Raw genomic sequence first — 14,475 nt, forward strand, 5'->3', positions numbered from 1 at the left:
CCACATCTGCCTATCCCAGGCCTACGGGGAGGACTCGACAGGTGGACAGAAATGCCAAACCCAGACTGAACATCTGGCTGACTGTGTGACGAACCGTCATCGCCATTGTCCAAAAAAAAGAGGGAAGTGAAGAAGATGAGAAGGAGAAATAATAATACTACAGCCACCTTGTATGGGTTAATAAGCAGAGGCCTTATTAGATTGGACTGTGAGAATTAGGGGTTCAGCCAAAGGATGGCACTGCAGGGGGAGGGGCTGTCCCTGTGTCTAGTCGGGAGAGGTTTTGGAAGTCATCACCAATGCCAGAATCAAGGAAGAGCAAACATGCCCCTCATTTCACGTTTGATGGCTTTGCAATCATAATTCCAGCTGCTGTTAGCAGAAGCCGATGGAAGCATACACAGCCACTGCCAAAGGTTTTTAGCCCCATGAAGCCTATTTGGCAAACCTGCCCCAAAGCTTTGCCTCCCTTAAAGCTCATCCCCCCCCTTTTTTCCCCCCTTTCTTCCTGAAGGGAGGGGGAGAGCAGAACAACCCAGCTTTCCGGAGCCTTTAAGCCGTGACAGCACTTCCCACCCCTTCCCCTCCTGAACAACAGAGGTTTCTCCCAGTTGAGGATGACACCCACCCACCCCCACCAAGCGGTGCTCTTCCATGTTCGGTGGGCAACTGGTGGAGAAAGTAGTGTTAAGGAAGAGGGGACCTAAAAATGGCTGGGCTTGGTTGAATTTTCTTTTTTTTAAAGTAGAACTTTATTCAGCCAGCAGCCTTAGAAAAAGACCCCCAGGAGGGTTCCAAGCAGCCAAGGCTCACCACTTCCCCCAGTAGAGATGGCTTGGTTGAATGCCCTGCTTTAGGATCTGGTAGATCCCCTGAAATCTCTTTGCCTCCCCCTCCTCAAGAAGGACCAAGGATCCCTCCCCCCCCTCTTTTTTTTGGACCCTGATCCGACTCGGGAGTCTGCTGCTGGGTCTTGAGAAAAGCGGATCGCGGACTTTGTAGTCTTTTGAGGTAGGCAGATAGATGATAAACACACACTCTCCGCAAAGGGATGCCTTCGTATCCTCCTTTGGCAATCACACGTGCGTGCACACGCTCACACAAACACAAATAACACACACACACACACACACACACACACACCTACCTTCTGCCACCAGCAAACTTTTTCTGCAGAACTCGCCTTCCTCGCGCATCCTCTTCTGAGCCTTCTGAGACCGTTCAGAGAAGACAAGAATGACTTCTCCCCCCCCCCTCCGCCTCCCCCGCCTCAAGCCCACTTTGGGGGGAGAAGCAGCAGCGCCCAGAAAGCTGCCTCTTAACAGCTGCTGCCTCCGGCTCTTCTGTGCCTCTGGGAGGGGGGGGCTGGTTCTGCCCAGGGACGCAAGGGGCTGCCCATCGGCTGATCCAGCCCCCTCCACAGACTAACGTGGAAGCAGGAGAGACCCTCTCTCGCTGCCTGCAAAAACCAACACGCGCACGCACACAAACCTGCGGAGAAGCGCAAGCAAGACAGCGGGCAGCAAATCAAAGCCATGCCAGCCTTTTGCTGCTGGGTTTCTGTGCCCACATTGCCTGGTTAGGCAGAGGATGTTTTAGGGGGTGTCACAAGGGAGAAATGCCTGGATTTTGATCCATCCTTAAATGCAGAATTTTGCCCGGGCTGATGAATTTTGCAAACTGACAAAAAAAGGACCCTATTTCTTGTGTGGGATTCAGCATCCTCCTTAGGGAGTTCCCCCCCACCCTGACCTTCCTCCCCAGGACATAAAAATTTGCAAAGAATGCCAGCAGGGTAGCTGGTCTGATTAAGCCATGATGTGGTTTGCGGTCTGCTTGGCTTGGCTTAGTAACCCTGATTCTGCATCCTGGGGCTTATTTGGTTTAGGTTTAGCATGTCTGAATGCAGCCATCCTGGCCTTTTAATGATGATCTATAGCTTGTAAATTGCTTTAGAATCCAGCCAGTTGTGTCTTAGTCAACAGTCTCACGTGTGAAGCCAAGCATTAAAGCAGCAAGGAGGCCTGACGTGAGCTTTTGCCGATTGCCAGATCATCAGCCTGGAAATTTGTTCTGAGCCTCAGGAGTGAAGTGGATTCTTAGACTTTTTATGTGGATTCACTTTTTATTACGCGCACAATATGAATAAACTGCAGGAGCAAGAATTATTTTGCTAGTTTTCGGACTGCGGCATCAGGATTTTTCCTCTTCTGGGTGCAAAAATGATTGATTTTTAAAAACAGCAAGAAATACCATTGAATGAAATTCCACCCCGAATCTTGTCCCGGTGTCCGTTTTTGCATTTGGGCTCAAAAAGTTTTGGCCAACCGGCCACCCATTTTACTGGCCGCAGGATCAGGGTTAGAGTTAGGGGTTGGGTTAGGGGTTAGGGTTAGGGTTAGGCTCCTCTTAAGCAACTGAGTGTCAATCATCTTGGTTGATGGACCAAACTGAGTTAGCCCAGAGGTCTCTCTCTGTTTGGGAGTTGCAATTCCTCCTTGACACTAAGAAATTAATCCTACCATCTCAAATCCATATTTAAAACTTACTTTAAAATATGGTAGCAACTTTTGATCTTACTGTCTTGTTGCATTATTATTTTTTTTACTGTTTTCCTTCTGAAGCAAGAGGATAAATTTATTCAGTTCAAGAAATGGGAAGATAGAAGATTTTCTAGAACTGGAGATTTAATTATAGATGGAAAACTTATTACTTCTGAGTATACTTTCAGAGGGAGGATCACATATACTAACTTGGCTTTAAATGAATGGAGCTCAATCATTTGAATGGAACTGATGCAGTGTGATTATTGGCAATATTTGGCCAATGGTGTATATCGTTTAAAATGAAAAGCAATATTGTTAACGCTATATAAAATGTTTATATTAAACACAAGAAGTTATCTTGAAATTTTTAAAGTTTCACTTGATAAAGCTCATTGAAATTCCTAAGACCGAAAGCTTGAGACCTTTAAAGCTCTTTGGGCCCTGAAAATAATTTTAGATCGCGTTCCATTCTACTCAAAGTCCATCTCTAGGCTGTGTTTATTGCAACTGTTAGAAAATTACCAATGTATGCCAGTGTCCCACTAGTTAGTCTTTTGGTTAAAAGTTTAGAAGTACTTGGGAATTCAACAAGGGGGCCTTGGTGCCCTGCAAGCTCAGTTCGTTTCAAACAGCAACAGGGACCCCTCAGTTCAGCCCTGAGCTACAAATATTCTCCTTTATTGGTAAATTAAAGAGTCTATCGTTTCGTGCGTGCATTCAGAAAACATCTTTCCATGTAATGCTGGATAGAGCTTGTTGCTCTTAACATTCCAGACATTCCAGAATTTCTAATTCTCTTTCCTCAAAGGGAGTACTCACAGTTCACACTTTTGAAGCAACAGTTGAAGGAGGTCCTTGGGTTTTACTTTTTCCCTTGTTGAGATGTCCATGTGAGGTGGGAGGCGGGGGGGGGGGCAGACATCTTCCAGTGACCAAAGCCAGCAGGGAATGCCAACTATGGTGCTGTCCATGAAGGGAGGTGCTGAAAGAGGCCAGCAACCACCGATGTTAGAAACCTCCGGTTCTCTCAAACTTTTGCAATGTTCTTCTTAATGCTGGGCATGATAGCCACACTTGAGTCTTGCTTCCTGTAGGATCCTGGAACTCTTAGGAAGCTAATTTCCCACCACCACCTCCTCTTTCATCTTAGTAAATAGTTCGGCCCAGGTAGGATATGTCTATTTATGTGTTCCTTTTGTTAAATCTATATGCTGCCCATCTCGCTATCGTGAGTGACTTTTGGCCCAATGAAGATGGAAAACGATTGAGGAGTTCTGAGCGAATTAGGGAGAAGGTTCTAAGGCAGGGATGCGAACAGGGGTGCCCAAACTTGGCCACTTTAAGACTTGTGGACTTCAACTCCCAGAATTCTCCAGCCAACTGTCTGGAGAATTCTGGGAGTTGAAGTCCACAAGTCTTAAAGTTGCCAAGTTTGGGCACCCCTGTTCTAAGGGCAATCATGTGAAATTATCTCTCCCTCTGTCCCTTGATAAGAGGGAGGGAGGGATGGGTGGATGGATGGATGGATGGGAAAGAAGAATGAAATGTGAAAAGGATAGCCTAATTTGAAAATGATTCATCTTTGTGCTTTCCTTGTGCCAGATGTGGACAGGATTCGGCTCAAGGAAATGAGCATTCCACTATCTCTTTGAAACAAAGCAGATGGCCCTCCCTCACTGTCTCATGTTCTCCAGACTCAGCCTGTTCCATATCTCTTAAGTGTAACATTCCGAGTAAGGTGGGTGGCAAATAAATTTAACAAATAAATTACTGGGGGGGAGAAAAGATGGAGTATCTAAGTTAAGAAGCATTTTCAGATCTTGCAACTGATGTCCTTCCTGCTGTCAGCTGGAAGGCTAACATTCAAAGAATCCAGTGAAAAATTGCAGTAAGGTATTGTCTTCCAAAACCGATGCGCTATCAGAACTCTTTTCAGGTTCTTCAAAAGTAGATCCCTGTCACCCAGTGCAGAATCTCACTCTTTATATATGAATTTCATGAAAGAAATCCTAATTGTTCCTCCAGCTCTTGTTCTTCGCTTCAGGCGAATGAAACAAATACCACAGGAACTCAAGCCCAAAACCAGCAACACTGGGGCTCTTCCTTTAATGTATAATGGATTCCCCCCCCCCCTTAAAAACGATTATTTCGGCTTCTGTTCATTTTGTGAGGAGGCCTGCAGATAATTCTCAGCAGGCCATCTTTGAACTGTTCCTTCCGTTTGAAGATACCACTGCTTTCATAGCGTACAGTACATTCTTTTCCGATGAGGGGAAAAAACACTGGAAGTTGCCTTGGAAGATTGGCAAGAATTAGAAAATCTACTTTTAAAAAAATGGCAAACCAGAAATGTTGCCTACATATTTTATACTTGGGGGTGGGGTGGGTGGGAAAGGTTAAGGTTATAGGAAACTTATTGTGAAATAAACTTCATTGGGGTTATGGTGTTTTACTTCCAAGAGTGTCTCTATAAGATCACAATCTTAATATTGAGCTATGTATATTAAAATAGATTCTCACATTTATAGATACCTAGATATTCACCAACAATCAAGTGCCACGTTGTAGTTTGGTGGTCATTAGATTCATGTTTGGGTAAGAAGCACAAGCCACAGATTCACCCCCAAACATGTTTCTCCAATTAAGCATTGTCATTTTTTATATTGTCTAAAAAAATGGTGCCTTGTGGGATTTCTAGAAAATGGGCTTTGTAACTTATTACAAACACCCTTAAGTGGCAGATTCAAAGCTTGGGATTTTGCCCTCATACCTCCAGATGTTTGTCTTACCTCCCAAGGTGCTTAAAGAAATGAGGGCCGAATGCCAGCATGTGGTTGCCTGGCCTAGTGGTTAAGGCACCAAGATAAGACACCAGGAAGCAGTGAGTTCTAGTCCTGCCTTTGCCATGAAACCTGGCTAGGTGACTTTGGGCCAGTCCCTCTCCCTCAACCCAACCTACTTCACAGGTTCTTGTGGGGAAGACAGGAGGAGGAGGAGGAGGAGGAGGAGGAGGAGGAGGAAGAGGAGGAAGCATTAAGTAGGTTCACTGCCTTGAGTGGTTTACAAAAAGAACTGAATTAAAAATAACAGATTTGGAATGAATATAGACTGGGCTATGCCTGCACTGAGGCCCACTGCCATGATTTTTATTGGCCTCCTCTGTCCCCACAGAAGAAATGCTTTCTTTTTTTCCCCCTGAAAAGTTTTTTATTTTTCCATCACCTCTCTTACATCATTAATCTTACGGTATGTCATCTGGGTACAATCTTTGTGTCACCATATTTAACAGTTACATCATTTTAAATCTATTTTTGTCTTGCCTTTACATTTCGATTACCTTTTAATTCAACTCCTCCCCTATAATTCTATGGGGTGTTTTTTTTTTTGCCAAATTATTCAGTTTTAGAAACGTTCTTTCTTTTATGAGTCTTTCTACAGCAAATATTTCTGCCACTGGATTGCCCAGAACAAGGAAGGTTTGTCTGCATTAACTCTGCTGGGTCTGAGCTCCCTCTTCTGTTGAATGCCATCACCAGCAAACAGTGTCGGATTGTGGAGTTTCTTTATATGCAGAGCAGGTCAGGAAGGGACATCAGAAACGCTGGAATGAAGTTCCGTATGGTCTTAAATATCTTTTAAAGGCAGGTGTTGACGGTGGGACTCGCCGGTCCTGCGTTGATTCTTCCTTCTGGCCAGGCTCGCTGTAGGGCGAACAGGGGGGAAACCCACACATCTGGAAAGGGCTCCGCTTGGCTCATGGAGGGCAAGTGGGGAGGACGCCGGGAGCCCCAGGGAGCAGGGAGCAAATAGCAGTAGACTTATATACCGCTTCATAGGCCTTTCAGGCCTCTCTAAGCGGTTTACAGAGAGTCAGCATATTGCCCCCAACAATCTGGGTCCTCATTTTACCCACCTCGGAAGGATGGAAGGCTGAGTCAACCCTGAGCCAAACACCCTCTGGGTCCACAACAAAGACGCCAGTGGGGCTGCCCCAATTCCTCACCTTCCAGCTGTGGCCACTAAAGGAATCGGGTCAGGACTTGCGAATCCGGGATCCCGGCTCTGGCCCTGGAGCAGATCCCAAGGGCAGCGGATTCTGGATCAAGGAACATACCAAGGTTGACTCAGCCTCCCAACCTTCCAACGTGGGTCAAAGGAGGACCCAGATTGTTGGGGTCAAGGGGCTGACTCTGTGAACCACTTAAAGAGGGCTGGAAAGCACTAAGTTCCTTCCTTCCTCCCTTCCTTCCTATTAGAGTGCAGTATTGCAGGCTAACTGTCGTGAGTTCAATTCTTACTGGCTCAAGGTCCATTCAGCCTTCCGTCCTTCCGAGGTGGGTAAAATGAGGACCCAGATTGTTGGGGGCCAGAGGCTGACTCTGTAAACCGCTTAGAGGGGGCTGGAAAGCCCTATGAAGCAATATAGGGCAATCTCGACTTGTATGATTGTGTGACTTTTGCTTATTTTAATTATTTGTATTCGTTTTATGTTCCCCTTCTTCCCCTTTTGAATTGTTCGCCGCCCTGAGTCCTCCCGGAGAAGGGCAGCATATAAATAATAAAATTCAATTCAATTCAATATAGAAGTCTTAAGGCAAGGCTCCCCAAACTTTGCAACTTTTAAGACTTCTGGACTTCTGGAGGATTCTGGGAGTTGAAGTCCACAAGTCTTAAAGTTGCCAAGTTTGAAGACCGCTGGTCTTAAGGGCTCTTTCTCATTGCTAACGCCCCCCCTCTGCAGGAACCAGCGGGTTGCGGAGCATGGGCTTCGTTGTCCCACGGCCGGTCGGAGCAAGCTGTAGCTGAGAAGGCGCCGAGGCTCCCGCCCCATCCTGGCGGGCGAGAATGGGGCGGGAGCCTCGGCGCCTTCTCAACTACAGCTGCTCCGACCGGCCTGGGACAAGGAAGCCCATGATCCGCAACCTCCCCGGACAACGGCTCCTGCCCGGGAAGGGACCAGGCGCTCTGCACATGCTCAGGCGACCTCTTGCAGGCCACCCTCGGGCGCGCGCCGCCACCTCTGCCGCACCAGTATAACCATCGTTCCCCACACCCGGCGGACTACAAAGCCCATCCCTCCCAGCCGACAAGGAGCCGAAGCCGACAGTCTCTCCGAGAAGTCGGGCAGGGAGCCCGGAGTGCGCAGGCGCGCGCTCTCCCTCCCTCCCTCCCTCCCTCCCTCCGTCTCCCGATTGGCTAATCCGGGTTCTAAAGGGCGGGCCAGGCTCGGCTGTCACTTTCCCTGAAGCGGCTCGGCCCCGCCCAACTCTCGATGGGCCTCGCGCTGCCCGGGCGGCGCAGGCGCGCTGGGCAGGTGGGGGGGGAGGCCGTCGCCGCCGCCGCTGCTGGCGGCGTCGCGCGTGCATGACGTCACGCCATGGCCGCCCTGCTCTGCCGCCAGTAGAGGCCTTGCCGCGCGCCCCGCCGCTTCCCGGAGCCGCTTCCCCGCTCCCTCCCCCGACCCCCTCCCGCTCGGCCAGGTGAGGAGCGGCGGGCCCCGCTTACGGGCCGGGGGGTACCGGAGCCGGCATCGAGCCTTCGGGGAAGGCGCCGGGGGCGTCGCTTCTCTGTCGCTCCGTGGCTCCTCCGGGGAGGCCCGGCCTGATTGCTGAGCCCCGGGCGAACGTGCGGGGCTGCGGCCTCCACACCCCGGCGCCCCCGGAGCGGTCTTCGGGGGCCCGGAGGCGATGACCTCGAGGGCACCCGCGGGCCGCAGGACCACCGCAGGCGCAGGACTACAACTCCCATCGTGTGAAGCCCGCCAGGCCGGATGGGCTCGGGGCTGGCTCCGATCGCACGATGGCGAAGGTCGGGGAGGGCTGGGAGCAGCCCAGGGGCGACCTTTGCCCGGACGGGGGCTGCCATCTCGGCCTGCGCCTCCCATCATCCTTGGCCAGCGGGGCCACGGAGCTCCTCTCTGGGCTGGGGAGGGGGATCCGTGTTTTGAAGGTCTGGAAGAGGGGTGGGCGATGCTGGGACTGGGGTCTCTTCCAAGGCCCAATGGGGTTATATTCCATTGGATGGCATAGAATGGACCATGGATCCCATTATCCTCTGCTTGTGTTGGCAGGGTGAAGGGGATGCATTCTTAACTTGGCTGCGGGAGGGGAGCGTGGGTCTCCCTCTTCACACTTTAATTCATAGATACATTGCTTCATTTGTGGTCAGAAATAGCTTCTGATAAGCAAGTTAAAATCTTGTCAGGAAACTTGTCAATTAATGTTTTTGTTTACTTTGGCCTTTAGATGCTACAAAACAACTCTTCTTTAAGAATCTCATTCACCCTCTTTTACTTTCACGGGCCAGCATTTAAATATGGGATGGGTGAAGTGCATTGCAAGCTAAAAATGTTGACGTGACAGTTTAACAGTCTCTAGTAGTTAAAAAGCAGCTATGAATCTACTTTTGTCCTTTTTTTTAACCTGAGCCTTTTCTCTCTTCCAGACTTGTGGGTCCTGATGGATGTTTCTGAAACACTTGAGCAAAACCCCCGCTCTCCCAGTGAGAAAGACGAAGAGGAGGATGACCACCAGCCCTCTGATGATGAAAACTTGAAAGGGAGTAGTTCAGAGCAGGATGGGGAGGAAGGACGGGGTGCCTCCTTGGGAAAAGGTGCAAATCGGGCAACTAGAACATTGAGCCATGGGGAGGAGGAAGGCCTTCCCTCAGAGGAAGAGGAGCGTTTAAGTGAAACCAAGTCTCCGGACTCTGATCGTAATGATCAAAGCCAACCGCTCAAGTCCTCCTTGCGTGTTGAGCAAGTGAAAGAGGGGGCAAATGACTTGGGTGATGAAGCCTCCTCGGTCATTCGGGAACTGGATGAGCATGAACTGGACTATGATGAGGAGGTTCCTGAGGAGCCCAGCACTGTTCCTGCAGACGACGAGGCCGACAAGGCTGTGGGGGAGGAGGAAGAGGAAGAGGAAGAAGAAAAGGGAGACGAGCCTCCGGGAGATGACAAACAGCCCACCCCCAAAAGCAACAATGAGAAGGAAGGGCAGGAGCCTCCTAAGGAGAAGAAGAAGGAAGAAGATGGAGAAATTGATGATGGCGAGATTGACGTAAGTTCAGCTCCCTTCTGCAGTCCCCCTCCTCCCCACCAAGTGTGTCCCTGGGAGAAAACAGATTCCCACAACCCTTTATAGCAGTGTTTCTCAACCTTAGCAACTTGAAGATGTCTGGACTTCAACTTCCAGAATTCCCCAGCCAGTGAATGCTGGCTGGGGAATTCTGGAAGTTGAAGTCCGGACATCTTCAAGTTGCTAAGGTTGAGAAACACTGCTTTATAGGACAGAGAGGTCGATAAAGGGCTGTTTTCTCAAACGGGATCTAGACGTGCATTAAACCAGCTTATTCCAAAAGCATTGCCAGGTCACTTTAATCTAGCCATTTCCCTACCTTATAAATGTCTTAACTACTCAGAAGAAACAGCAACATGATAATGACAGACTTTGCACTGCTTCTGTGCAAAATGTTGCTGATCGGTTTGGGTTATGAAAAGCTGTTGGGTGGGGTGGGGGGCTTATGTTATTGACCTCATTTCTCCGAAAAGCCCTTTAGTTGCTATAAATCTCAAATGCTTCGGAACAAGCAGAGCCAAAGGTTGGGGGTGGAGTTAATACTCTCAAGCCAGGCCACCTTCCAATGCTTAGGTTTCAACTGTCAATCTTTCCACAGTATGACCATTGCCAAGAATTGGGAAGCTGCTCTAATTCTTCAGCATGTAGCAACATTTGCGTTCAGAATCCTGGGAGCAGTTGCTGAATCTCGGCACCATTTTCTATCACTCCACTTGGCCCCTGATGGCAGTGGAACCATCCGCCATTTCATACTCATCCAGCTTGGCAAGTTTTGCCCTTGGTCTGGATTGGAAAAGGGTGGTCCTAAGAGCCCTGTAGATGCCCAGATAACATCTGAGGCTGCAAAGCAGCAATTGTGAGAAAAGAGAGAGAGAGAGACCTGTTGTTGTGATGAATACTCGAAGTAGGAAGTGACAAGGAGGACAAGTGCAGATGAGCTGAAATGGCCAAGAAACTCTGAACCACAGCTTTTACTGCCAGATGATCGTTAACATCCATGTTAGATATCAGCTTGTTCAGAAGTCAGAAAGTTTCTTCTTACAGTGTAATTCCCTCTGAAAGTGCTTAAGGAAAGCATGACTTCCGTTGACGACGTTGGTTGTTGCAGGAGCTAAATACTTAAATTGGCACAGATTCTGGAGAAATGGCATCAGCGTTTCATCATCTGAGGCCTCCAATATTAATTTAGAAAGTCGTTGCAAAGAACATTCCATTTTCTTAGTGCTCGCTTTCAGTTCCATGCTTACTTATCCTACCCCATGTTGCAAGATCTGCTTCACCTTTTTGAAGGTGAATGAAGTCCTCTACTGAGTCTTTCCGAGGGTAGATGGTGCTGACGTTATCGCAGTTACGCCTGCAGGATGAGAGCAAGAAAGGCGTATTCCTCAGGGGTTGGGCTGAGGAGAGTTCTGAAAGGAATAGGAATAGGAATAAGTTTATTTATAGGCCGCCCTATAGGAAGAACCAAGTTGAAACCAAAATGGCAACTTTCTGCTTGACCACTTTCCAAAGCCTGAGCGCATAAGAGGATTAGAAGAGAATGCTAGCAAGGAGCATCAGAAGAGGTTGGGGAGACCAAATGTGAGGGTCCTCCTATAACCATCCACACGTTGAGGAGCACATGGGCTGTGGGAATCCATCTTCCTTCTCTGGTTTCTCATTTTCTTAGTCCGGTTCCATGGTTTAAGTTGCTGTCATTGCAACTTCTGCCTTCTGAGTTCCTGTCTTTCTCTTTCAGGATGATGACCTGGAGGAGGGAGAGGTGAAAGATCCCAATGACAGAAAAATGAGGCCACGTCTCACCTGCCGTTTCTTTGTGAAAGGTACACATTAAAGCCAATCGCGCCCCTTGCTCCTGAGCAACAGCAAGGAGCCTCTGTTTCTTGGACAGCCACCCTTCAGAATCCCGTGGCTTCTCCTTGTTCCTCAGATGGTTTCTAGCTGTCAGAGGTCACCTTGCACCAAAATGCTTACACCAAAATTCAAATGCTTTAAAGAAGCCCAAAGATGGAGCTTAAAGACAAGAAGCCTCATCCAGTAACACAGTCTCAGCATATGGAAACTTAGTTTAGCTATCAGCATTACACAACTATTTTGATCAACGTGAATTGAGCACAGTTGCCTCCTGCAGCCCTTGTTGATTGTTTAGGTGGCAACTTTAAAAAAAACAAACCTTTGGTGTGGTTTTTTTTGGTTCTCATGCAATTTGTGCTGCAGTTTCAATTTTTGAATCATTTTTTTTTTATATAGTCATTTTTTGGTTGTTTTACTTCATTATGCAGGCAGCGTAAGGAGAACATTTGAAGGACAGAATACAATTTATTTAAATAAACCCAATAATTCTCTAGCAGAATCTCCTTCACGTAACTCAGTGGTTGAAGAACAGGACGAGGCAAGAGTTGTGTTGACAGGCTTCCTCAGACGGGTGTCCTGTGGTTTATGTGAGATTTGTTTTGCTTGGGCCTTTCTTAAAACCCTTCTGCTTCTTTCTCCATAGGGAACTGTACTTGGGGCATAAACTGCCGATTTATTCATCCTGGTGTGAATGACAAAGGAAACTACTCTCTCATTACCAAGCCAGTCCCTTTCTCTTCTAACGGTGCCCCTCCTATTGGCCCTGGTCCTCACCCACTGATGCCAGCCAACCCTTGGGTACAGTATTGTATCAGTGTTTATTGCCTGAATTTGAGGATGCTGTAGCCCTATCTGTGGTAGGAGGATTTGGGGAACACAAGCACCCCTGGATGGTTGCTAGATGTCTCTTCTGCCACCCCTTGTTTCCAATGGATAGTGAGCACGGGACATACAGGAGGAGAAGGAGATGGCAGAGCCACCTGGCCACGTAATAAGCGTGCCGTGCGTTTGGGGATCGTGTGTTAGAACGTTGTGGGTCTAATATTAGAAGAGCAGAGAAGTCTTGTACAAGCCACCCTGATTGATTTGATTTTGATTTGATTTGAAGGTTTATTTATATGCCGCCCTTTTCCCTGGGGGACTCAGGGCGGCTCACAATCCAAAAAGGAAAGGGGGAAAACAGACTCTTTACATATAGGACAATACATAATTAAAACGCAACATTCATACCATTCGGGCGGGTTACAATCTTTAGCCCCAGGCCTGACGGGATAGCCAGATTCTGAGGGCTGTGCGGAAGGTCTGGAGGGTGGTGAGGGTACGAATCTCCACGGGGAGATCGTTCCATAGGGTCGGAGCTACCACCGAGAAGGCTCTCCTCCGCGTGGTTGCCAGTCGGCATTGACCAGCAGATGGAACTCGGAGGAGGCCTAATCGGTGAGATCTAATAGCTCTCTGGAGCAGAGAGAAGCCAGATGCTTCTGTGTTTGTACAGTTTCTCTTCTGGACTAAGACTCCAGTCCACCTGAGGAGCCATGCTGCACACGTGGGAAAGGCTGGAGTTGCTTTCAAGCAACCTAGGAGCCACGTGAGGGCAACATCCTAGCAGCCGATAGCTTTTCTGGAGTAGAAACGATGGCTTTGTGACAGTGAACCTCACTGGAATCTTCCTTCCCTCTTTCTTAACAGGGAGGGCCCGGTGTGGATGAAATCTTCCCTCCCCCACCTCCTGACCCTCCAACGGAAAGTGCCTGGGAACGGGGCCTCCGACACGCCAAGGAGGTAATATGCTGGCTCTTCTTGCCCCTTGCGCAGAACAGGGGAGAGGAAGGGCTGAGAAGTCCTCGCTTACCAACCCCTCATTCAGTGACTGAAGTTGCAACAGCGCTGAATGAATGGTACTCAAGATTCATCCTCAAAGTTGTTTAAGTCATCTATTTGTGGGGGAGGGGGGGGCATGTTTATTTCCAGGTGTGTTGTGCACCTCTAACATACAGAAGTAAGGTTCAGCCTTGGTGCTTCTAAAAAAAAGGGGGCCAGTGGTTCAGAATCCTAATCTCAAAAATTCCCTGTTATTCCAAAACACACAGCAACTTTCCCAGCCAGGGATAGCAATAGCAATAGGAGTTAGACTTATATACCGCTTCATAGGGCTTTCAGCCCTCTCTAAGCGGTTTACAGAGTCAGCATATCGCCCCCAACAACAATCCGGGTCCTCATTTCACCCACCTCGGAAGGATGGAAGGCTGAGTCAACCCTGAGCCGGTGAGATTTAAACAGCCGAACTGCTGAACTGCAGTCAGCTGAAGTAGCCTGCAGTGCTGCACTCTAACCACTGCGCCAGGCGTGCTGGCATTCTGGATGTGCCACTTGGGAATTCTGGAGTTACTGCCCCCACCCTCCAAATATTCCTGGAGGTGTCAGGCTGGGGAGTTTCTGCTGTGCCAGTGTTCTCATCCCTTTGGGGAACTCACGCTCCTGCCATTCTCCCCCCCCCCCCGCCCCCCTGGGCCAGGTGCTGAAAAAAGCTACCATAAGGAAAGAACAAGAACCCGATTTTGAAGAAAAACGGTTTACAGTAACGATCGGGGAAGATGAAAACGAATTCGACAAGGAGAACGAATTCTTACGAGACTGGAACTACCGCATCACCCGGGACGTGCGGGAGACAAGGTAGGGGGTGGGGTGTGTGTGCTGTCTCCTTCTGTGCCTTCCTCTCGAGTCCCGCCGCCAGCCACCAGAGGGCGATGTTGGCTGATCAGTTAGCCGCTCTTGGGCTGTTCTCCCATGTGCTGTCTACTGTTTCCAGGGCCCAACCCAGTGTGCCTGCAGCCTGGTGTGTTTCTGCCATCTGCATAGCCGTTTATTCATTGATTAGATTTATGCACCACCCATCCCCTCGCTATCTGAAGCAATAGCAATAGCAGTTAGGCTTATATACCGCTTCATGGGGCTTTCAGCCCTCTCTAAGCGGTTTACAGAGTCAGAATATTGCC

The 14,475-nt window shown here is 48.8% G+C and overlaps 1 protein-coding gene across 1 annotated transcript in view; it reads left to right on the forward strand.

The window, feature by feature from the left end:
• Positions 1-7,864: 7,864 nt before the first annotated feature.
• Positions 7,865-14,475, forward strand: part of ZC3H18 (zinc finger CCCH-type containing 18) — a 37,954-nt gene continuing 31,343 nt past the window's right edge. The window contains exons 1-6 of the mRNA XM_032230707.1: positions 7,865-8,026; positions 8,991-9,607; positions 11,364-11,448; positions 12,123-12,277; positions 13,169-13,261; positions 13,995-14,152. Of these exons, the coding sequence (XP_032086598.1) occupies positions 9,005-9,607; positions 11,364-11,448; positions 12,123-12,277; positions 13,169-13,261; positions 13,995-14,152 (1,094 nt within the window). The 5' untranslated portion in view covers positions 7,865-8,026; positions 8,991-9,004. The remainder of the gene's footprint in view (positions 8,027-8,990; positions 9,608-11,363; positions 11,449-12,122; positions 12,278-13,168; positions 13,262-13,994; positions 14,153-14,475) is intronic.

This window comes from Thamnophis elegans, chromosome 14, assembly GCF_009769535.1.
Source record: "Thamnophis elegans isolate rThaEle1 chromosome 14, rThaEle1.pri, whole genome shotgun sequence".
Taxonomy (NCBI): Eukaryota; Metazoa; Chordata; class Lepidosauria; order Squamata; family Colubridae; genus Thamnophis; species Thamnophis elegans.